General features: G+C 35.9%; 2 protein-coding genes, 1 long non-coding RNA gene and 1 pseudogene across 4 annotated transcripts in view; 3 read left to right on the top strand and 1 right to left on the bottom strand.

The window, feature by feature from the left end:
• Positions 1–23537, top strand: part of LOC118768185 (zinc finger protein 91-like) — a 339442-nt gene that overhangs the window by 63274 nt on the left and 252631 nt on the right. The gene's annotated exons all lie outside the window — the stretch shown is intronic.
• LOC118768199 lies at positions 326–20136 on the top strand (annotated as a pseudogene).
• The window catches only part of LOC118768247, a 56950-nt gene continuing 35121 nt past the window's right edge, over positions 1709–23537 (bottom strand). Inside the window, exon 3 of the long non-coding RNA XR_005004076.1 lies at positions 1709–1779. This is a non-coding gene — a long non-coding RNA (uncharacterized LOC118768247). The remainder of the gene's footprint in view (positions 1780–23537) is intronic.
• LOC118768223 (early growth response protein 1-like) lies at positions 8421–9622 on the top strand. Its single transcript, XM_036514337.1, has 2 exons — positions 8421–8587; positions 9341–9622. The coding sequence occupies exons 1-2, from the start codon at positions 8453–8455 to the stop codon at positions 9500–9502; spliced, it is 297 nt and encodes a 98-aa protein (XP_036370230.1). The 5' UTR covers positions 8421–8452; the 3' UTR covers positions 9503–9622.

Here is a 23537-nt window from a genome sequence, read left to right as displayed (position 1 = left end):
TGGTAGAATGTGTTTATGAAACATCTTTTTCTCTTGGCTTTCTTGAGAAAATGCTATAGTTTGTAAGATATTTGTTGTTTTTCTTCAATTTCAACCAATCAATGACGTCTATTGAGGTGAAAACATTCTGTGTTGTATGAATATGTCCCTCGTTTAAGAAACAGATTGTGTTTATTTACAATTCTGAAGAAAAAAATACCCTCCCCCCCTAACCCTAACCCAAAAACAGATTGAAATCCAATAGATTGATTCTAGGGTCGTAATTATGGGTGACAATTTCATATGACACCGCTAGAAAAGATTGCCGTTCAAACCGAAAAGATCCTCGCCCTTAACAGAATGGACGATTACGAATCGGAATAAAGGCGCATTGTTCTTCCGACTAGGGTCAATTGTCAAGGAAGCAGAATAATTAGAAGGGAGAGGAAATGACGTCAGGAAGGGACCGGAAGTACGACGGCATGACGTGGGGAAGCCAGTGGTTGAAGACGTCTTTATTCCTACAGTATTTGCGATGATGCCATGTCGTGTGCTGGGAAACGGCCGCAGAGTAGAATATGTGAGTACACTTCCTTAAAATAATCTGGTGAGAATTTGAAAGAATTTGAAGGGGAAGTTGTTGACAGAAAGGGACAAAGAATAACCCTTAAACGAAACCAATCGCTCAGTAGAGCCATCTATTAGAGAATTATAGAAATACAATCGTATAAAGGGAAATAACTTCTACAACACTTAAACCGAGATCCAAGTAAATTATTAATTAAGGTGCTTAATTACTGAACTCTGATTCGTTGTTTACATGTGAATACGGTAAATTGACAAAGTTTTACGGTACTACCTGCGACCAGTGGCTTGTCGTAAGTAGTCGATCCTACAACGACTTTTTAACCCTAACCTTAATTTGTTTATAAAAATAATATATTTACTTACTTTAAAAAATTATTTACTTTGCGTATTAACAATTACCAATATTGAGGTTTGTACTAATAAATCGCCTTTGATTTTTTTTTTTTTTTTTTGTTAAAATTCCGGCAACGAGGATTAACTGTTCGAAAAATATTTTATTTGTGTAAAAAAATTATATACATTGTTTTAAAAAATGATTTATTTACCTAGAAGAGAAAGAAAACAGATAAATAATTTGTGAAATGTTGAAGCGATTCATCTATATACAGAATGTTGTAAAGCTTTCAATTCCTCAATGGATTCTGACCCCTGAAACCCAGACATTAAATGGATGACAGTGTTGATGTTGTAAGATTTGCAATGTTGAATTACTATGTCGTTTAACGATTCTCTTTATCTCACTGCTTCTTTTTTTCTGTTTCAGAATATCACATCATGTTGACGTTTCTTCATTCAGATGTACCTTTGATATTTTGATTGACTTTCATCAATTAAAGGAAGACCATATATTCATAAGGCACATTCATCAACGCATCAACCTCTGTATACGAATAAAATCTTCAATGAACGATGGGAAAATAATTTTTCTGGACATTGCAATTAACGGCAACATTTACTTGACTTCACTGTCTGGAATGTTGAGGAGATGATCAATTTACAGGTTAATTAAGTTTACATCTCTTGTTTTGGATATTAAGCAAGATCACAGATGAAAGAATTGTAGCATTAAATATATTCATAGAAATGAAAAATTTATTATTGTTGTGATATGTATGACAAATTATTCTCTCATAATGGAAAATTTCGCTAAACCAAAAACCCCTGATACAAGAGAGAAGCCACATCACTGTGATATCTGTGGTAAATCATTCACTTACAGAAGTGCTGTAACTGTACATAAACGTACTCATACAGGTGAGAAACCATATCAATGTGATATCTGTGATAAATCATTCTCTCGAAGTGTTCAGTTGATTAGACACACACGTACACATACAGGAGAAAAGCCACATCATTGTCAAATGATGTGGTAAATCATTCTCTGTAAGTAGTAATTTGATTTATCACAAACGTACACATACTGGGGAAAAACCATATCAGTGTGATATCTGTGGTAAATCATTCTCTGCAAATAACACTTTGATTAATCACAAACGTGTTCATACAAGAGAGGAGCCATATCGTTGTGACATCTGTGGTAAATCGTTTTCTGGAAATAGCACTTTGATTAATCATATACGTGTTCATACAAGAGAGGAGCCATATCGTCGTGAAATCTGTGGTAAATCGTTTTCTGGAAATAGCACTTTGATTAATCATAAACGTGTTCATACAAGAGAGGAGCCATATCGTTGTGACATCTGTGGTAAATCGTTTTCTGGAAATAGTAAATTGACCAATCATAAACGTATTCATAGTGGGGAAAAACCATATCAGTGTGACATCTGCAGTAAATCTTTCACCAAACACAAACGTACACATACAGGAGAGAAGCCATATCATTGTAATATCTGTGGTAAATCATTTTCTCGAATTTACACTTTAACCACTCACAAACGTACTCATACTGGGGAAAAACCATATCAGTGTGATATCTGTGGTAAATCATTTTCTGAAAATAGCAATTTAACCAGACACCTACGTATTCATACAGGAGAGAAGCCATATCGTTGTAATATCTGTAGTGAATCATTCACTTTTAATACTCAGTTGACTATTCACAAATGCGTTCATACAGGAGAGAAACCATATCATTGTGACATCTGTGGTAAATCTTTCTCTCAAAGTGGGGACTTCACCAAACACAAATGTACACATACAGGAGAGAAGCCATGTCATTGCGATATCTGTGGCAAATCATTTTCTAACAACAATTACATAACTAGGCACAGACGTATTCACACAGGGGATAAACCATATGAGTGTAATATCTGTGGTAAATCGTTTTCTCTTAATACCACTTTGACTAGTCACAGACGTATTCATACAGGAGAGAAACCATATCATTGTGAAATCTGTGGTAAATCATTCTCTTGTAATACTCATTTGATTTATCACAAATGTACACATACAGGGGAAAAACCCTATCAGTGTGATATCTGTGGTAAATCATTCTCTCAAAGCCCTCACTTGACTAATCACAAACGTACACATACGGGAGAGAAGCCATATCATTGCGATATCTGTGGCAAGTCATTTTCTGACAACAGTCACTTGACTAGTCACAGACGTATTCACACAGGGGAAAAACCATTTCAGTGCAATATCTGTGGTAAATCTTTCTCTCGAAATTGCGATTTAACTAGTCACGTACGTACACATACAGGAGAGAAACCATATCATTGCGAAATCTGTGGTAAATCATTCTCCCGTAATAGTAATTTGATTAGTCACAATCATATTCATACTGGGGAAAAACTATATCAGTGTGATGTCTGTGGTAAATGTTTCTCTCAAAAAGGACGCTTAAATACACATGTGAATATTCATACACAAGTGTAACCGTATCAATATCAAAATTTATTAGAACGGGACAACAATTACGAATATTTTGTCTGTTAAAAGACTAGATTTATTCCTATTCAGGTTTGACCTCATCAACTTTAATTTCATCATTAGCAATTTGATATTAACGAACCCCAACTTCAGTATCATTTATATATATAAAAATATCAACACAGAGATGACTTTGATTTCTGAAGAGGATTGTGCTGGACTTTTGAGGAATTTGTTATGAGAGAATAAAGGAATGGGAATAAGGAATAAAAGTTTTAAGTGACATTGATTTGGTCTTTGTTGTGTTTTCATCATCAACATCATCATCATCATACTTTAATGTCCATATTTATGCAAGCTTGGGTGGTCAAGTGCGACAGGAGCTGTCAAACCAGAGTGCTGCTCCAGGTTCCAGTGGATTCTGTACAATAATAAAAAATTGGATCTTTTCGGTTTGAACGGCAGTTTTTTCTAGCGGTATCATATGAAATTGTCACCAATAATTATGACCCTAGTATCGATCTATTGCATTTCAATCTGTTTTAGGGATAGGGGTGGGGAAAGGGTATCTTTTTTTTCTTCACAAATGTGAATAAACCCAGTCTGTTTCTTAAACTAGGGACATATTCATACGGCACAGAATGTTTTCACCTCAATAGACGTCATTGATAGGTTGAAATTGTCACCCATAATTATGACCCTACTATCGATCTATTGCATTTCAATCTGTTTTAGGGTTAGGGTGGGGGAAGGGTATCTTTTTTTTCTTCACAAATATAAATAAACCCAATCTGTTTCTTAAACGAGGGACATATTCAGACAGTGCAGAATGTTTTTTTTACCTCAATAGACGTAATTGATTGGTTGAAATTGCAGAAATTGAAGTAAAAAAGAACAACAAATATCTTACAAACTATAGAATTTTCTCAAGAAAGAAAAGAGAAAAAGATGTTTTATAAACACATTCTACCAGTATACGAAGTTTAAAAGTGTTTAGTTACGTGGAATTTACTTTAAAAAACTGCCGTTCAAACCGAAAATATCCCAATCTGTTTCTTAAACGAGCGACATATTCATACAGCACAGAATGTTTTTTACCTCAATGGACATCAGTGACTGGTTGAAATTGCAGAAATTGAAGAAAAAAACAACAAATATCTTACAAACTATAGAATTTTCTCAATAAAGCCATGAGAAAAAGATGTTTTATAAACACATTCTACCAGTATACGAAGTTTAAAAGTGTTTAGTTACATGGAAATTATTTAAAAAAACTGCCGATCAAACCGGAAAGATCTGTTTTCTTTATTCAAAATTCGGACAGAACTTTTGGGATGACCTGATAATAATCTGGTGAAAGTTTGAAGAAACTCAGTGAAGTTTCTGATAGAATGGGTCAAAGAAAAAAAAGCTGGAACAAATCCAACCAGTCGGTAGAGTCATCTATGGGAGAATTGAGGAAGTACAGCCATATAAAGGGAAATAACCTCTACAGCACTTCTATCAAAGTGTTATGGGAATTATTAATTAGAGGGGTTAATTACCGGTCACTGAGTCGTTTATATCTGGATCGGGTAAGTTGACAAAGATTTAATTAAGGCTGTAATCATGATAATAATACTACTAATGATAATGGAAGATAATAGATTTCTGTGAACTTCTCTGGATGTTGGAGTAATTATTTCGAAACGGGAACCTGACAACAATTAGGAAAATAGATTTGTTCGTCTGAAGAACTTCCAAACTGTTTTAGTGCAACGGGTATAAAAGAAAAAGGGGTAGAAAAGGGATCTGAAGAGAAAAATGTGCAGAAGGCAATGAGGGTGAGAGGCCTTCAGAAAATTGACAAGATCCAAAGGTTTTCCGAAAACTTTTAGGAAAACGGGTTTTTTTTTTTGTAAATGTAATTCTATATAAATACGTTTCAAACGGTATAGCTCACGATTATAAAGAAATTATGAAAACCTATGAACCACCGTTACATCTATATATATAAAACTGTAGTTGTGTGAGTGTCTGTCCCCTTCGATTTAGATTCCTAACTACTCCCACATTTTGCGGTGCAGTTTAACCAAATTCGGGTATCTTATAGTCGTGATTCATATCGAGCCCGTCTGAGTATTAGCGCGCATCTACGATGATTCTACGATTTTAAAAATAATTTAGCATCATTTTTTATTCCATTTTAATGCATAATTTTTCGTGTGCCGATGGCGGCGGAGTTGGCGTCTATGGTCACTCCTGCACCTGTTTGCTTCTCCCCCTTCTTCCCTCCCTCATGAAGCTGTGGGGAAGGGAGTGTAAGGGAATCAACGTCGTAAAGCGTTGTCAAGGAGACCAGCGTTCTTTTAGAACAACGACTTCATGGCTTGAAGACACCAAAACAGAAATGGCTAAGAAAGCCCGAATTGGCATCTATAAGGGAAGTAACTCTCTAAAAATGCTTATATAGTTATTTCCCTTTCAAACCCGAGCAACGCCGGGCAATACTGCTAGTGTGATATAAAGTAAATTAATTGGTAAAATGAGAGTAAAGCGGCGTAATTAATTAGCAAAATAAGAGGAAACCGATCGAAAAATACCATGTTAATTAATGTTATCGTTTTGTTTATGAGTCACTAATTAATTGGTAAGTTGAAGATTTACTTTAAGGTTATATTGATAATAGTAATGATGATGATGGTTTCAAATTTTGACCCAGGGTCAGCAATCTTTCATGCGAGTGAGAAATCGAATATACGGAACCCAGTAGTTCCCGAAAGGGGTGAAAGGTCAAGTAGACGTTAGCCGTATTTGAAGTCAGGATTTATCGCCAAGGTCGACTTTGACGTTACTACATAAAAAGAGCTATTCAGGTGTGCGCACTCGCGCTAGCTAGTCGTGACTATTCGATCCTTTGTGTTTTTGTTTTATTTACTTTGTTTAAAAAAATTAAGATCTTTTCCTTTTGAACGGGAGTTTTCAACACAATTCCTAGTTAACTAAACACTTTTAAACTTCGTATACTGGTAGAATGTGTCAAAATAAAACTTTTTTGGGATCTTTTCCTTTTGAACGGCAGTTTCCAACACAATTTCTAGTTAACTAAACACTTTAAAACTTCGTGTACTGGTAGAATGTGTCAAAATAAAACATTTTTTTCTCTTGGCTTTTTTTAGAAAATTCTAATTTGAAAGTTTAACGTAGTTTAATTTTTCGAATTTTAACCAATCCTATGCTCTCTATTGAGCTACAAATTATTTGCTGCATCTAAAACTGAGACAACATCCTGTCACTAACCCTCACCCTAACACTAACCCTAAATTTTAGCCTTTCGGTTTTTTTTATTGGATGAAACAGTAACTGGCACTTTGTGTTTTAGTTTATCCAATCAACCAAACAGCCTGTTTCTGGAATTAACGTGCAAATGGCTGAGTACTCCACAGACCCTTAACATAGTCCTCAGGGAGATTCAGCATGACACAGAGTGTGGCAAGCGTGGCCCTTTCAATTACAGCTTAAACTCATTTTTGCCATCTGAAGCAATGTAAAATAAAGTGCCTTGGTGACACAATGTGCCTCCGGGTGTTGAAATCACAGCCTTCCAATTGTTAGGCAAATACAGTAACCACTGAGCCATGCCACTTCACATTTTAAACACGTGAAAATGAGATAGATTATTAAGGAAACGTAGAAATGCCTCAATGGATTCTGACACTAAATGGATGACAGTGTTGATGTTGTAAGATTTGCAATGTTGAATTACTATGTCGTTTAACGATTCTCTTTATCTCATGCTTCTTTTTTTCTATTTCAGAATATCACATCATGTTGACGTAAAAGAAATTTCTTCATTTAGACGTGCCTCTGATATTTTGATTGACTTTCATCAATTAAAGGAAGACCATATATTCATAAGGCACATTCATCAATGCATCAACTTCTTTGTATAAATAAATTCTTCAACAAACGATGGGAAAATATTTCTTCTGGACAATGGGATTAAGAGCAACATTTTTGTTGTCTTCACTGTCTGGAATGTAGAGGAGGTGATTCCTTGTTAATTAAGCTTGGATAAATTTACAAAAGTTTTAACTGTTTACATCTGCCGTTTTAGATGTTAAGCAATAACACAGATAAAAGAAACACAGTGTTAAATTATTCTCTGAAAATACTGACACAACTGAACACAAATATATACATAAAAATGAAAAAATCCTTATCATTGTGATACATATGAGAAATTATTATCTTATAATGAATGATTTAAGAAAACCAAACAAAACTGATTCAGGTGAGAGACCATATCACTGTGATATTTGTGGTAAATCATTCACTGAAGAAAGAGTCTTGACCAAACACAAGTGCATTGATACAAATGCATTGTTGACATAAGACAAGTTTCTTTCATCAGATGTGCTTTTGATATTTTTTCTCAGTTTTATCAACTAAAGAAAGATGGTATATTTATAAGGATTTTTCACCAATACATCAACTTGAATAAAATATAATCTATGAAAAACAACAGGAATATATTTCTTCTGGATGATGGATTTGAGAGCAACATCACTTTACAGGTTAATTAAGCTTGGATAAATTTCTGAAGGAATTGACTATTTATATCTTCTGTTCTAAATATGAAGTAAGATCAGAAATGAAAGAAGCATAGCCTCGAATTATTCTCTGAAAATAGTGACACAACTAAACAGAAACATATTCATAGAAATGAAGAAAACAATATCATCGTGATACTTTTTATTTTTTTGCTTGTTTCAGCTCAGAGGTGTGGCCATGCTGATGCACCGCCGTTAGATGGAAAGCCTAGTCAGGCTCATGAGCCCAGTTTCCCGGTTTCTATGGCGTATGTGTTCTCCAGCTGGATGGGACGCCAGTCCATCACAGCGTTACTCATTTTTGCCAGCTGAGTGGACTGGAGAAACGTGAAATGAAGTGTTGCTCAAGAACACAACGCGTCGCCCAGTCCAGGAAACCACAATCTTACGATCATGGTGCTGACACCCTAACCACTAAGCCACGCGCCTCCACGTGTGTGACAAATTATTCTTTCATAATGAATAATTTAACTGAACGGAAACACTCTCACACAGAAGAGAAGCCATATCGTTGTATTATCTGTGGTAAATCATTCTCTAAAAGTGGTGACTTGACTAAACACAAACGTGTTCATACAGGAGAGAAGCCATATCATTACAAAATCTGTGATAAATGATTCACTGAATCCAGTAACTTGAAAACACACAAACGTATTCATACAGGTGAGAAGCCATATCATTGTGGTATCTGTGGTAAATCATTTTCCCAAAGTGGGGGCTTGACTAAACACAAACGTACACATACAGGAGAGAAGCCTTATTGCAATATCTGTGGTAAAGCATTCGCTGAATCCTATAGCTTCAAAACGCACAAACGTATTCATACAGGTGAGAAACTATTCACCTGTGAAATATGTGGTAAATCAGTTTCTGAAGCAACTCACTTGAAAAAACACAAATGCATTCATACAGGTGAGAAGCCATATCAGTGTGATATCTGTGGTAAATCATTCCCTGAAAACAGATGCTTGACTAAACACAAACGTATTCATACTGGAGAAAAACCATATCACTGTGATATCTGTGGTAAATCATTTTCTGAAAATAGCGCTTTAACTATCCACAAACGTATTCATACAGGTGAGAAGCCATATCATTGTGATACCTGTGGTAAATCTTTCTCTGAATGCAGTAATTTGACTAAACATAAACACACTCATACCAGAGAAAAACCATATGAGTGTGATATCTGTAATAAATCTTTCAATAGATGTTTTCAGTTAACTACATATAAGCGAGTTCATACAAGAGAGAAGCCATATCAGTGCAACATCTGTGGTGAGTCTTTCTCTCACAGAGCTAGCATAACTATACATAAGCGTAGTCATACTGGAGAGAAGCTATACCAGTGTGATATCTGTAGTAAATCATTTTATCAAAGTGGTGACTTAACTAGACACCAACGCATTCATGCAAGAGGGAAACCATATCATTGTGATATCTGTGGTAAATCATTCTCTCAAAAAGGACTCTTATGTACACATGTGAGTATTCATACACAGGTGTAACTGTATCAATATCAAAATTTATTACAACAGGACAACAATTATGAATATTTTGTCTGCTAAAAGACAGGGTTTATTCCTCTTCAAGCTTGACATTATCAACTTCAGTTTCTTGGATGTCAACATGAAATTCATGAATCACAACTTCAATATCATTTATATATCTAAATATATCAACACAGAGATGACTTTGGTTTCTGAAGAGGATTGTGCTGGAGTTTTTGAGGAATTTGTTAGGAGAGAATAAAGGAATGGGAATAAGGAATAAAAGTTTTAAGTGACATTGATTTTGTCTTTGTTGTGCTTTCATCATCATCTCCTATTGAGGTGAAAAGCATTCTGTGCCGTATGAATATGTCCCTCGTTTAAGAAACAGATTAGGTTTATTTACATTTGTGAAGAAAAAAGGATACCCTTTCCCCCACCCCTAAAACAGATTGAAATGCAATAGATGTATTCTAGGGTCATAATTATGGGTGACAATTTCATATGACACCGCTAGAAAAAACTGCCGGTCAAACCGAAAAGATCCGGAAGGACAATGATTGGAAAGGAGAGGAAATGACGTAAGGGAAAGGACCGGAAGTGCGACGGCATGACGTCACGTCATGAAGCCACATGTTGAAGACGTCTTCTGTATTATGGTATCTTTGACGGGGTCAAATCATGCGTTGGAAACGGTTGTAGAGAATATGAGAATACACTTCGTTATAATAATCTGGTGAAAGTTTGAAAGAACTTGACGGTGAAATTGTTGATAAAAGGGACAAAAAAAAAAGCTGGAACGACTTCAACCAGATAGTAAGCCATCTATTGGAGAATAGAAGTACAACCATATCAAGGGAAGTAACTTCTACAAGGCTTCAACTGCGGTCCAATTAAATTATTAATTAAGGTGCTTAATTACCAATCACTGGCTTGTTTATATCTGAATACAGTAAGTTGATAAAGATTTACTTTAAGACTGTAATAATACTATTAATTAATAATTTAAATAATAAAGTTATGCGAACTTCTCGAAGCGAAAACATTTTATTTTTTAGTATAAAATATTTAAAAACGGATGAATCTTCGTCATTTTTTGGATACTTCATCTATTTTGTTTATATTTACCATCTTAATAACTTTTTCAAAAATTAGGTGTCATTTTCGTGCAGAGGTGTGTTTCTAGGTACTACTAGAGAACAGTGGTTCCAATGTGCGCACTTTTTAACCCTAAACCTAACCCTAACCCGGTACTATTTAAGAAGAGTGGTCCCTATGCCCGCACTTACTCGCTAGCTAGTAGTGACTAGTAGATTCTAAAACGTCTACTTAGCGCGAGTGCCACATAGGTTTTTTTTAACAAAATAAATAATTCGGATCATTTCGGTTTGAACGGCAGTTTTTAACATAACTTCTAGGTAACTAAACACTTTTAAACTTCGTATACCGGTAGAATGTGTTTCTAAAACATCTTTTTCTCTTGGCTTTATTGAGAAAATTCTATAGTTTGTAAGATATTTGCTGTTATTTTTTCTTCAATTTCAACCAATAACTGACGTCTATTGAGGTAAAAAAAAATATATATTCTGTGCCGTATGAATATGTCCCTCGTTTAACAAACGGATTGGGTTTATTTACATTTCTTAAGAAAAAAGGATCTTTTCGGTTTGAACGGCAGTTTTTAAAATAACTTCCACGTAACTAAACACTTTATTGAGAACATTCGGTGGTTTGTAAGATGTTTGTTGTGTTTTTTCTTCAATTTCTGCAATTTCAACCAATCAATGACGTTTATTGAGGTAAAAAAAACAACATTCTGTGCCGTATGAATATGACCCTCGTTTAAGAAACAGATTGGGTTTATTTACATTTCTGAAGAAAAAAAAGATACCCTTCCCTTCACCCCTAACCCTAAAACAGATTGAAATGCAATAGATCGATACTAGGGTCATAATTATGGGTGACAATTTCATATGACACTGCTAGAAAAAGTGCCGTTGAAACCGAAAAGATCCAATAAGTGTCTTCTACTTTAGCCCTGAGCTAACTAAACCTTCTGAGGGGATTTGGTACAGGGAAAGTATCATTTATACAATTATGTCTGTGTGTCTCTGTTTGTCCACCTCCCTGCCACACACCTCTTGACTCTGTGTGTTAGTTTGTTTACATCCCTGTCACCATGTGGTTGGGCAAAGTTCTGAATTAAAATCTTCCACCAAACCTTAGTCACAATTTATGTTCCTAACTCTAGCTGAATGATAACTAAGTTATTTTACTAAATTCTTTGTTATATTTAAAGTAATTGAAAGAAACACAGAGCATCTCAAAATAAATACAGTAATGAAAGGGTTAAATAAGATCACAGATGATATTATATAATTTGCAATGTTGAATTACTATGTCACTTAACAATCCTCTTTTTCTTGCTTATTCTTTTCCTTTTTCAGAATACCACATCATGTTGACATAAAAGAAATTACCTCATTCAGACGTGGCTCTGATATTTTGATTGACTTTCATCAATTAAAGGAAGACGATATATTTATAAGGAGCATTCATCAATACATCAACTTCTTTGTATGAATAAAATCTTCGACGAACAATAGGAAAATATTTCTTCTGGAGAATAGAATTAACACCAACATTTTCTTGTCTGGAATGTAGAGGAGATCATCAATTTACAGATTAATTAAGCTTTGATTAATTACTCTCTAAAAATAGTGACACAAATGAACGCAAACATAGAAATGATAATGGAATGTAGACGAGGTGATCGTTTTACAGTTTCAGTAAACTTGGATAACTTTATAAAAGAGTTATCAGTTTACATTTGCAGTTTCAGATCTTAAGATGACAGATGAAAGAAACACGACACTAAATTTTTGTCTGAAGATTGTGACACAACTAAACACAAACATTCGTAGAAATAAAACAAGCACAGTCATTGTCATATGTATAACAAATTATTCTTTGTCTAGCAATATGACCCGGCAACACTGGGTCATAATGCTAGTGCATGCATATACAGCTGTGTACGTGCACACATAAACGTGAGTACTGTCCGAATCTCCAACCAATCACATACAGCTAGCTGGCATTCAATTGGCATATCAAGTTTTGGGCATTTTGATTGGGATTTGGATAGAAAATTCACAAAAAAGTCAATTCTATTGATTTTTAATGGCTTTGCAGGGTGACTGGGGAAATGTAAAGATGTGCACGACCACCCTTGGACGGTTTTGAATAACCATAGAAAGTGCGAGCCCTCTAACTGAAAAATTGTGGATTTGTACAAAGGACACACACACAGACATTTTGCCGTTTATATATAGAGAGATAATGAATGATTTAATTAAACTGAACAATTCTGATACAGAAGAGAAACTGTATTGTTGTGATATCTGTGATAAATTATTTTCTGCAAATAGTGCTTTCAATAGTCACAAATGTGTTCATACAGGAGAGAAGCCATTTCAGTGCAATATCTGTGGTAAATCATTCTCTCGAAATAGCCACTTGATTCAACACAAACGTATTCATACTGGGGAAAAACCATATCAGTGTGATATCTGTGGTAAATCATTCTCTCAAAATAGCATTTTAACTCGTCACAAACGTGTTCATACAGGAGAGAAGCCATATCATTGTGATATTTGTTGTAAATCATTCACTGAAGAAAGAGACTTAACTAAACACAAATGCATTCATACAGGAGAGAAACCCCATCACTGTGATGTCTGTGGTAAATCATTTTCTCAAAGTGATCACTTGACTAGTCACAGACCTACACATACAGGAGAGAAGCCATTTCAGTGCAATATCTGTGGTAAATCGTTCTCTCGAATTAGCCACTTGATTCAACACCAACGTATTCATACTGGGGAAAAACCTTATCAGTGTGATATCTGTGGTGAATCATTTTCTCAAAGTGGTGACTTGACTAGACACAGACGTACTCATACAGGAGAAAAACCATATCATTGTAATATCTGTAGTAAATCATTCTCTCAAAGTGGTAACTTGATTGAACACAAGCGTACCCATACAGGAGAGAAGCCATATCATTGCAATATCTGTGGTAAGTCTTTCTCTCAAAGTGATGACTTGACTAGTCACAGACCCACACATACAGGAGAGAAGCCATTTCAGTGCAATATCTGTGATAAATCGTTCTCTCGAAATAGCCACTTGATTCAACACAACCGTATTCATACTGGGGAAAAACCCTATCAGTGTGATATCTGTGGTCAATCATTCTCTCAAAGCACTCACTTGACTAATCACAAGCCTACACATACAGGAGAGAAGCCATTTCAGTGCAATATCTGTGATAGATCGTTCTCTCGAAGTAGCCAGTGGGTTCAACACGAACGTATTCATACTGGGGAAAAACCATATCATTGTGATATCTGTGGTAAATCATTCTCTCAAAGTGATGACTTGACTAAGCACAAACCTACACATAAAAGAAAGAAAGCATATCTTTGTAATATCTGTGGTAAATCATTCACTTGTAATAGCGAATTATGTAGACATAAACGTATTCATAATGGTGAAAGACCATATCAGTGTGATATCCGTGGTAAATCATTCTCTCAAAATAGCATTCTTACTCGTCACAAATGTGTTCATACAGGAGAGAAGCCATATCATTGTGATATTTGTTGTAAATCATTCACTGAAGAAAGAGACTTAACTAAACACAAATGCATTCATACAGGAGAGAAACCCCATCACTGTGATGTCTGTGGTAAATCATTTTCTCAAAGTGATCACTTGACTAGTCACAGACCCACACATACAGGAGAGAAGCCATTTCAGTGCAATATCTGTGATAAATCGTTCTCTCGAAATAGCCACTTGATTCAACATAAACATATTCATACTGGGGAAAAACCATATCAATGTGATATCTGTGGTAAATCATTCTCTCAAAGTGGTGATTTGACTAGACACAAACGTACTCATACAGGAGAAAAACCATATCATTGTAATATCTGTAGTAAATCATTCTCTCAAAGTGGTAGCTTGATTGAACACAAGCGTACCCATACAGGAGAGAAACCATATCACTGCAATATCTGTGGTAAGTCTTTCTCTCAAAGTGATGACTTGACTAGTCACAGATGTATTCCTACAGGAGAGAAGCCATTTCAGTGCAATATCTGTGGTAAATCGTTCTCTCGAAATAGCCACTTGATTCAACACAACCGTATTCATACTGGGGAAAAACCATATCAGTGTGATATCTGTGGTCAATCATTCTCTCAAAGCACTCACTTGACTAATCACAAGCCTACACATACAGGAGAGAAGCCATTTCAGTGCAATATCTGTGGTAAATCATTCTCTCGAAATAGCCAGTTGATTCAACACAAACGTATTCATACTGGGAAAAAACCATATCAGTGTGATATCTGTGGTAAATCATTCTCTCAAAGTGATGACTTGACAAAGCACAAACCTACACATAAAAGAGAGAAAGCATATCTTTGTAATATCTGTGGTAAATCATTCTGTAGAAATAGTGACTTGGAGAGGCACAAACGTATTCATACTGGGGAAAAACCATATCAGTGTGATATCTGTGGTGAATCATTCTCTCAAAATTGCATTTAAACTAGTCACAAACGTGTTCATACAGGAGAAAAGCCATATCATTGAGACACCTGTGTTAAATCCTTTTCTGAAAGAGCTCTTTAACTAGTCGCATACGTGTTCATACTGGGGAAAAAGCATATCATTGTGATATCTGTGGTAAATCATTCTCTCAAAGTAGTAACTTGACTGAACACAAACGTTCACATACAGGTGAGAAACCTATCAGTGTAATATCTGTGGTAAATCATTCTCTTATAATATTAACTTGATTCATCACAGACGTATTCATACAGGAGAAAAGCCATATCATTGTGATATCTGTGGTAAATCATTCTCTCAAAGTAGTAACTTGACTGAACACAAACGTTCACATACAGGAGAGAAACCTATCAGTGTAATATCTGTGGTAAATCATTCTCTTATAATATTAACTTGATTCATCACAGACGTATTCATACAGGAGAAAAGCCATATCATTGTGATATCTGTGGTAAATCATTCTCTCAAAGTAGTAACTTGACTGAACACAAACGTTCACATACAGGTGAGAAACCTATCAGTGTAATATCTGTGGTAAATCATTCTCTTATAATATTAACTTGATTCATCACAGACGTATTCATACAGGAGAAAAGCCATATCATTGTGATATCTGTGGTAAATCATTCTCTCAAAGTAGTAACTTGACTGAACACAAACGTTCACATACAGGAGAGAAACCTATCAGTGTGATATCTGTGGTGAGTCATTCCCTCAAAAAAGCCTCTTATGTTCACATGTGAGTATTCATACACAAGTGTAACAGTATCAATATCAAAATTTATAACATGAGAACAATTATGAATATTTTGTCTATTAAAAGACATGGGTTTTTGTTTTTGTTCAAGCTTGACATTACCAACTTCAATATCATTTATATATCTGAGTATATCAACACAGAGATGACTTTGATTTCTGAAGATGATTGTGCTGGATTTTTGAGGAATTTGTTTTGAGAGAATAAAGGAATGGGAATAAGGAATAAAAGTTTTAAGTGACATTGGTTTTGTCTTTGTTGTGTTTTCATCATCAACATCATCATCATCTTCATCATCCTTTAATGTCTATTTTCTATGCAGGCATGGATGGGAAAGTGTGACATGAATTGGCAAGCCAGAGTGCTGCTCCATGTTCCAGTCAGATTTGGTTTGTTTTTTTAAGATACATGGTGCATTTTATAAATATACCTGTTCAAGCGTCATAAAAGCATGTAACTAGTAGTAACTTTTTCGGTTGTGTATTTAATCTCTCTCTATATATAAAGCTGAAGCTGTCTGTGTGTGGCAGGTTTGGTAGCCTTCAACTAACACTATCTCCTCCGAGACCCTGCGGCGCAAGTTGACCAAATTTGAGAGTATGATAGAAGAAGGATTGCTCTTCCTTCCGTAGAAGAAAAAATTAAAATGGGACCATATTAACACCAAAAATTATTTACATCAAGAAGGTGCTTTTTCTATGAAAATGTCTGAGGCTTCCACCACACCCCATCCCGTCTTCCAAACCACAAAAACAGGTTTTGTGAGATATTAGTAGGTCACCAGAATTTATTCTATAAAAAGAAAAAATTTAAAGTGATTCCGGAATGGTGTGTGGTTTCTCACCCAACCCTTTTTTCTGAATATAAATGAGGAGTTTGCAGCATATTAAGGGTCAGGGTATTTGATTCCCCGCAAAAAACCCGAGATTCGTTTTTTTTTTCGCATTAAAAATTTTGCGGTTGAAAGAATCAAAATTGACACCAGTGAGTAACGCCATCTATAGGATAAGTGCTGTAATATAATTATTTAAGGGGAAACAACTCCAGCAGCATTTGACCTTCGCGCCAATTAAATTCTTACTTACGTTGATTAATTACTCCTCACTGACTCGTTGTATATATCTGGATCGGGTAAGTTGATCAAGATTTCCTTTAAGGCTGTAATCATGATAATAATACTACTAATGATAATGGAAGATAATAGATTTCTGTGAACTTCTCTGGATGTTGGAGTAATTATTTCAAAACGGGAACCTGACAACAATTAGGAAAATAGATTTGTTGGTCTGAAGAACTTCCAAACTGAAATGTTGATCTGTGGTTTATGGGAACCTATAATCCACTGTTACATGGGGTATAAAGGAAATTAAGGGTAATGTTGACGTTGTTACCCGGAGAGGAAATTGAGAAAAAGAAATAGTGCAACGGGTATAAAAAAAGGGGTAGAAAAGGGATCTGAAGAAAAAATGTGCAGAAAGCAATAAGAGTGAGAGGCCTTCGGAAAATTGACAAGCTCCGAAGGTTTTCCCTCGTAACTTTTAGGAAAATGGGGTTTTTTTGTAAATGAAATTTCATATAAATACGTTTCAAACGGTATAGCTCACGATTATAAAGAAATTTATGGGGAAAATCTTTGCGATTGGGTCAGGAGAGGACTTTGGAAAATCTGATGTTTTTCCCTCGTAACTTTGAGGAAAATGGACGTCTTTCTATTTCACATCCACGTAGGGAACGAATCTGAAAACAAAAATGCTTTGAAAGCAACGGGGTGGGGTTAGGACTTCGGAAAATTCACAAGATCCAAGTTTTTCCCTCGTAACTTTGACTAAAATATAATCCTTTTGAAATAAATTCAGTTTTTCCTCGGGAACTTCTATGCTAGACATCCTTTTGTCAAGATTCATTCGTTAGTCCCCCTTTCGTTATAGCACATGCTGTCAACTATAAACACATGAAATATTATCACTAATAATGCTCTCTCGATGCACATACATATTTCTTCTCTGTATTTGTGTGGAATGTAGATAACAAAATCAATGTCGCAGTTTAAACTTGAGAAAAGCCTTGCATATTTATAATGTCCAAGTTATAGATGTATGTATGCATTTCTGTGCATGTGTGTGTATGCGGCTAGGGTTCCTTCTTACCTGCTTCGTTTGTGTATGTAAATTTCTAAGAAGAAAACGAGATCGATGTCAAAAAAGCCATATTACTGATGATATTTCATTAATTTAGTGCTGACAACACGTGCTCTCGTGCTCACTGAAACTAACAAAAGAATCTTGATAAGTCTGAGACTGAAAAACGATTAAATGCCGCTTAACAAAACTAGAGAAGAACGAGATGCTGTTAAGCGTTTTGTTCGATAAGCAAATGATTCTTCCTCTAAATAATACACGGTTGACCAGAATCCTTGACTCACTTGTTCGTTAAATTTATTTAATATATTATTATTCATTAATACACTTATTAAGAAATAAAATAGTAAATTTAAATAATAAACGAAGCATGCTAGGAAAGATGACTAATAATTGAGTCATGAATTCTTATCCTCTCTTAGGATTATATAAACCCTTCGAAGTTACAGTCATCACATAGAAGTGAAAACAGAAACATTGAGAAAATATGCTTCCTCGTCTTGGATATATCAAACATTGATTCTTTTTTAAAGGTATGAGGAAACGAATTTAGGGTGTAACACATTTATGTCGTTATGCCATGCTTTCAATGAACTCTGACCCCTAAAAACATTTAATCGATGAGTGTTCATGTTGTAAAATTTGCAACATTGAATTAGTGTATCATTTAACTATTCTCTTTATCTTGATGTTTCTTTTCCTATTTCAGAATATCACCTTATGTTGACCCACAAGAAACTTGAGATCACATTAAGATCACAGAAGAAAGAAACTTGAGATCAAATTAAGATCACAGAAGAAAGAAACACAGCTTCAAATTCTTTTCTGGAAAAAGTTTCAGAACTGAAATCCAAGATGTTTATAGAGATGAAGGAAACATTATTATTGTGATATGTATAATTAATTATTCTGTCATAATGAATAATTCAATTAAACCAAAAGACCCAGATACAAGAGAGAAACAATATTTCTGTGATATCTGTGGTAAATCATTCGCTCAAAGTTGGGAGGTGACTAGACACAAACGTACACATACAGGAGAAAGGCCTTATCATTGTGATATCTGTGATAAATCATTTTCTGACAGCAGTACCTTGACTAAACACAAATATACACATACGGGAGAAAAGCCATATCGTTGTGATATCTGTGGTAAATCATTCTCTCAAATGAGTGAATTGACTACACACAAGCGTACACATACAGGAGAAAAGCCATATCATTGTGATATCTGTGGTAAATCATTCTCTCAAAGGATTCACTTGACCCAACACAAATATACACATACAGGAGAAAAGCCATATCAATGTGATATCTGTGGTAAATCATTCACTCAAAGGATTACCTTGACTCTGCACAAGCGTACACATACAGGAGAAAAGCCATATCAATGCGATATCTGTACTAAATCATTCCTTCGAAGGATTTACTTGACTTGGCACAAACATTCACATATGAATAATTCAATTAAACCAAAAGACCCAGATATGAGAGAGAAACAATATTTCTGTGATATCTGTAATAAATCATTCTCTCGCAGTTGGGACGTGACAAGACACAAACGTACACATACAGGAGAAAAGCCTTACCACTGTGATATCTGTGGTAAATCATTCTCTTTAAAGAATACCTTGGCTGAACACAAGCATACACATACAGGAGAAAAGCCATATCATTGTGATATCTGTGGTAAATCATTCTCTCAAAGGAATAGCTTGACTGTTCATAAACATACACATACAGGAGAAAAGCCATATCAGTGTGATATTTGTTGTAAATCATTCTCTCAAAGGTGTGAATTGACTCATCACAAATATACACATACGGGAGAAAAGCCTTATCATTGTGATATCTGTGGTAAATCATTCTCTAAACGTAATGACTTGACTCGGCACAAACTTACACATACAGGAGAAAAGCCATATCATTGTGATATCTGTGGCCAATCATTCTGTCAAATGGGTCACTTGACTAAACACAAACGCACGCATACAGGAGAATAGCCATATCATTGTGATATCTGTGGTAAATCATTCTCTCAAAGGAGTAGCTTCACTGTTCATAAACGAAGACATACAGGTGTAAAGCCATATCAGTGTGATATTTGTTGTAAATCATTCCCTCAAAGGTGTGATTTGACTAAGCACAAACGCACACATACGGGAGAAAAGCCATATCATTGTGACATCTGTGGTAAATCATTCTCTCAAAGGACTAACTTGACTCAGCATAAATATATACGTGCAGGATAAAAGCCATATCCATGTGATATCTATGATGAAACATTTTCTCAAAATTATCATTTAACGAATTTCAGATACATTCATACGAGGGAAAAACCATATCGCTGTGATATCTGTGATAAATTCTTTTCTGAAAATTGTGATTTAACTAGTAACAAACATATTCATGCTGGAGAGAAGCCATTATCATTGTGACACCTGAGGTAAATCATTCTCTTGCGAATGTACATTTTCATACCACACAAAATCTACATCATGGTCAAATCTATTGTAAATCCTTCTCTCATAGACTTAACTGTAAATGAATACATTCCTAGAGGAGAGAAGCCAGGTCAGAGTGACATCTGTGCTAAACCATTCTCTTGAAAAAAGCTACATCCATCCACCTGGGTATTCACAACAATTGTAACTGTACCAATGCCAGGATTTATTAAAACATTACAACAATGAAGTCTGTTTTGTCAGCTGTCATTCAGGGTTTTTCCCATCATCAATTTGAATACCGTCAGTGTGAACGTCAAACCTGTCATAATCTGTAAAAATATTGACTCTGAGTTAACTTGATTGCTAAAAATGCCTGCGTTTGGATTTTGAGGAATTTGCTAGAAAAGAATAATGAATGAAAAATCAGAATAAAAGTTAGACCATTTTGTGTTTGTTTTGTTACTCAATATCTGGACACTGTCTCCTCTATACCTTAAATCTCTTAACTGGCACAATGGCACACCCGTTCAATACTAGCTGGCCACCTCCCTGTTGTGGGATTTTTTTGTCACCTGGGGATTTGGTGACCCTTTTGGTGCTGATGTTACATGTCCTTACACACTGTTAAAGTACAGGTATGGAATCCCCAACTCTATGGGGGTGGTCTTGTTATTCAAATGCCTTGTTTCTATTTGCTCCTGAAATTTATGTGTAATCTTTTATTCTTTGACGTGTTTCAATCATTTGATTGAGGCCATGCTGGAGCACCTTCTTCAAGGTTGTTAGTGGAAGAAATCGACCTCAAGACTTAGTCTTTGTAAGTCTAGTACTAATTTTATCGGTGACTTTTACTAATCCGTAGTTACTGTGAGATAATCACACCAGTACCAATGGTTAAGCCCGTGGCAGGTGAAAAAAAAGGACACAGACACATACCCAAATACATATAGATATACATTCTGGATTCTTCTACCTGGGATGTAGCCAGCCCACTTATGCATACCTTTCCTTCTTGTGACGACCTGTTGAGGCAAGTGAAAATGAAAATCGAAATCGATCAACATCAATGGCAATTGTAGCTGCAATACCAGTGCCAATGGCACGTAAGAGAACCATCCGAACGTGGCCGTTGCCAGCGCCGCCCCGACTAGCCTATGTGCCGGTGGCACGTAAAATGCACCATCTGATTGTGGCCATTGCCAGCCTCGTCTGGCCCCCATGCTGGTGATATGTAAAAGGCACCATCCGACCGTGGCCGTTTGCCAGCCTCGTCTGGCACCTGTGCAGGTGGCACGTAAAAAGTACCCACTACACTCACGGAGTGGTTGGCATTAGGAAGGGCATCCAGTCGTAGAAACTCTGCCAGATCAGACTGGGCCTGATGCAGCCTTCTGGCTTCCCAGACCCCAGTTGAACTACATATATATATGTAGTAGCCTAAGGTTGAGTTGAGCTGGCAGAAACGTTCGCACGCCGGGGAAATGTATTTCATCTGGTGTTACATTCTTGAGTTCAAATTCCACCGAGGTCGACTTTGCCTTACATCCTGTTGGGGTCGATAAATAAAGTACCAGTTACTCACTGGGGTTGGTGTAGTCAACTTAATCCCTGTCCCTGTTTGTCCTCTCTGTGTTTAGCTCCTGTGGGCAATAAAGAAATCAGAAATCGACTCCAAGACAGGGACATAAACACACCAGTACCAGTTAAGCGATGGCTGAGGGAAAAACATTTATACACATACCCAAATATATACGTGCATACAAACACACATATATAGTAGCCTAAGTACTCAGCGTTGCCCGGAATTTAAAGGAATGTTAGCACTTTTGATACCTATTTCTTTACTACCCACAAGGGGCTAAATACAGGGGACAAACAAGGTCAGACACACGGATTAAGTCGATTATATCGACACCAGTGCGTAACTGGTACTTATTTAATCCACCCCGAAAGGATGAAAGGCAAAGTCGACCTCGGCGGAATTTGAACTCAGAACGTAACGGCTACGCATTTTACCTGGCGTGCTAACGTTTCTGCCAGCTTGCCGCCTTTTGATACCAACCCAGATGGCAGGCACCCCCTCTGACTCTGTAGTACAAATAAATGTCTTGTTTTTATGAGTTCTGATTTAAAATTTTTCATCAAACTTTAGTCACAACTTATGTTCCAACACCAGGTTAATGATAACCACCAAGTTATTTTATGAAGCTGTTTGTTATATTTAAAATTAATTGAAAGAAACACAGAGCATCTCAACAGAATTCATCATCGTTTAACATCTGCTTTCCATGATAGCATGGGTTGCACGAATGACTGAGGGCTGGCGAACCAGGCTTCAGTCTTGATCTGGCAGAGTTTCTACAGCTGGATGCCCTTCCTAATGCCAACCACTCCGAGAGTGTAGTGGGTGCTTTTACATGCAACTGGCACGGGGCCAGTCAGGCGGTACTGGCAACGACCTCGCTTGAATCTTCTAATTATGGTAAAATTGTTAAAGGAAATGAACGTATTTATTCCGATAAAAAATACATTTTCAGAACAATTCTATCAGATGACATGTGTATAAACAATATCAGTAAAACAAATCTTGGAAGCAATCACAGTTTAATTCTGTAGAACTTCTAAATATACAAGGTTTTCAGCAACCACTACATTCTTGAAGTGTTTGGTGTTAGGAAGGGCATCCAGCTTCCAAGAACTGATTGCAGCCTGGTTCATTATCGTGAGTTGCCAGTCCTCAGTCAAACTGTCTAACCCATGGAAAGCAGGTGTTAAATGATGATACTATATATGATATATTGTTATAACATTGAAAGTTTAGGTGAAATTTCTCAATCACTCGCTGTCTCTCTCTCTCACTCACTCGACACAAAGAAGACACGTGATTTCCTCGCCAGAAATTGCAAAGGGAAACTGCTTTAGCGTTTCAAATTTATTCTGCAATCTGGGATTATTATACCTTATATATATTATATTCAGTGACTCTAAAAGTTATTAAAAGATAATTTTGTTTTAATAATTATATGTTTAGTTGTTTCACACACAAACTAACGTGTTTTTCCTTTTAGTTT

Source organism: Octopus sinensis, linkage group LG27 (genome assembly GCF_006345805.1).
Source record: "Octopus sinensis linkage group LG27, ASM634580v1, whole genome shotgun sequence".
In the NCBI taxonomy this organism is placed as follows: Eukaryota; Metazoa; Mollusca; class Cephalopoda; order Octopoda; family Octopodidae; genus Octopus; species Octopus sinensis.
Note: the sequence above shows the minus strand (reverse complement) of the source record. Positions and strands in the feature narration are given on the sequence as shown.

Excerpts from the sequence above, each read along its gene's own strand:
- LOC118768223 (XM_036514337.1), top strand. The coding sequence starts at position 8,453 with ATGAATAATTTAACTGAACGGAAACACTCTCACACAGAAGAGAAGCCA. Across the intron at positions 8,588-9,340 it reads ATACAGGAGAGAAGCCATAT|CAGTGTGATATCTGTAGTAA; the intron begins CATTACAAAATC and ends GAGAAGCTATAC.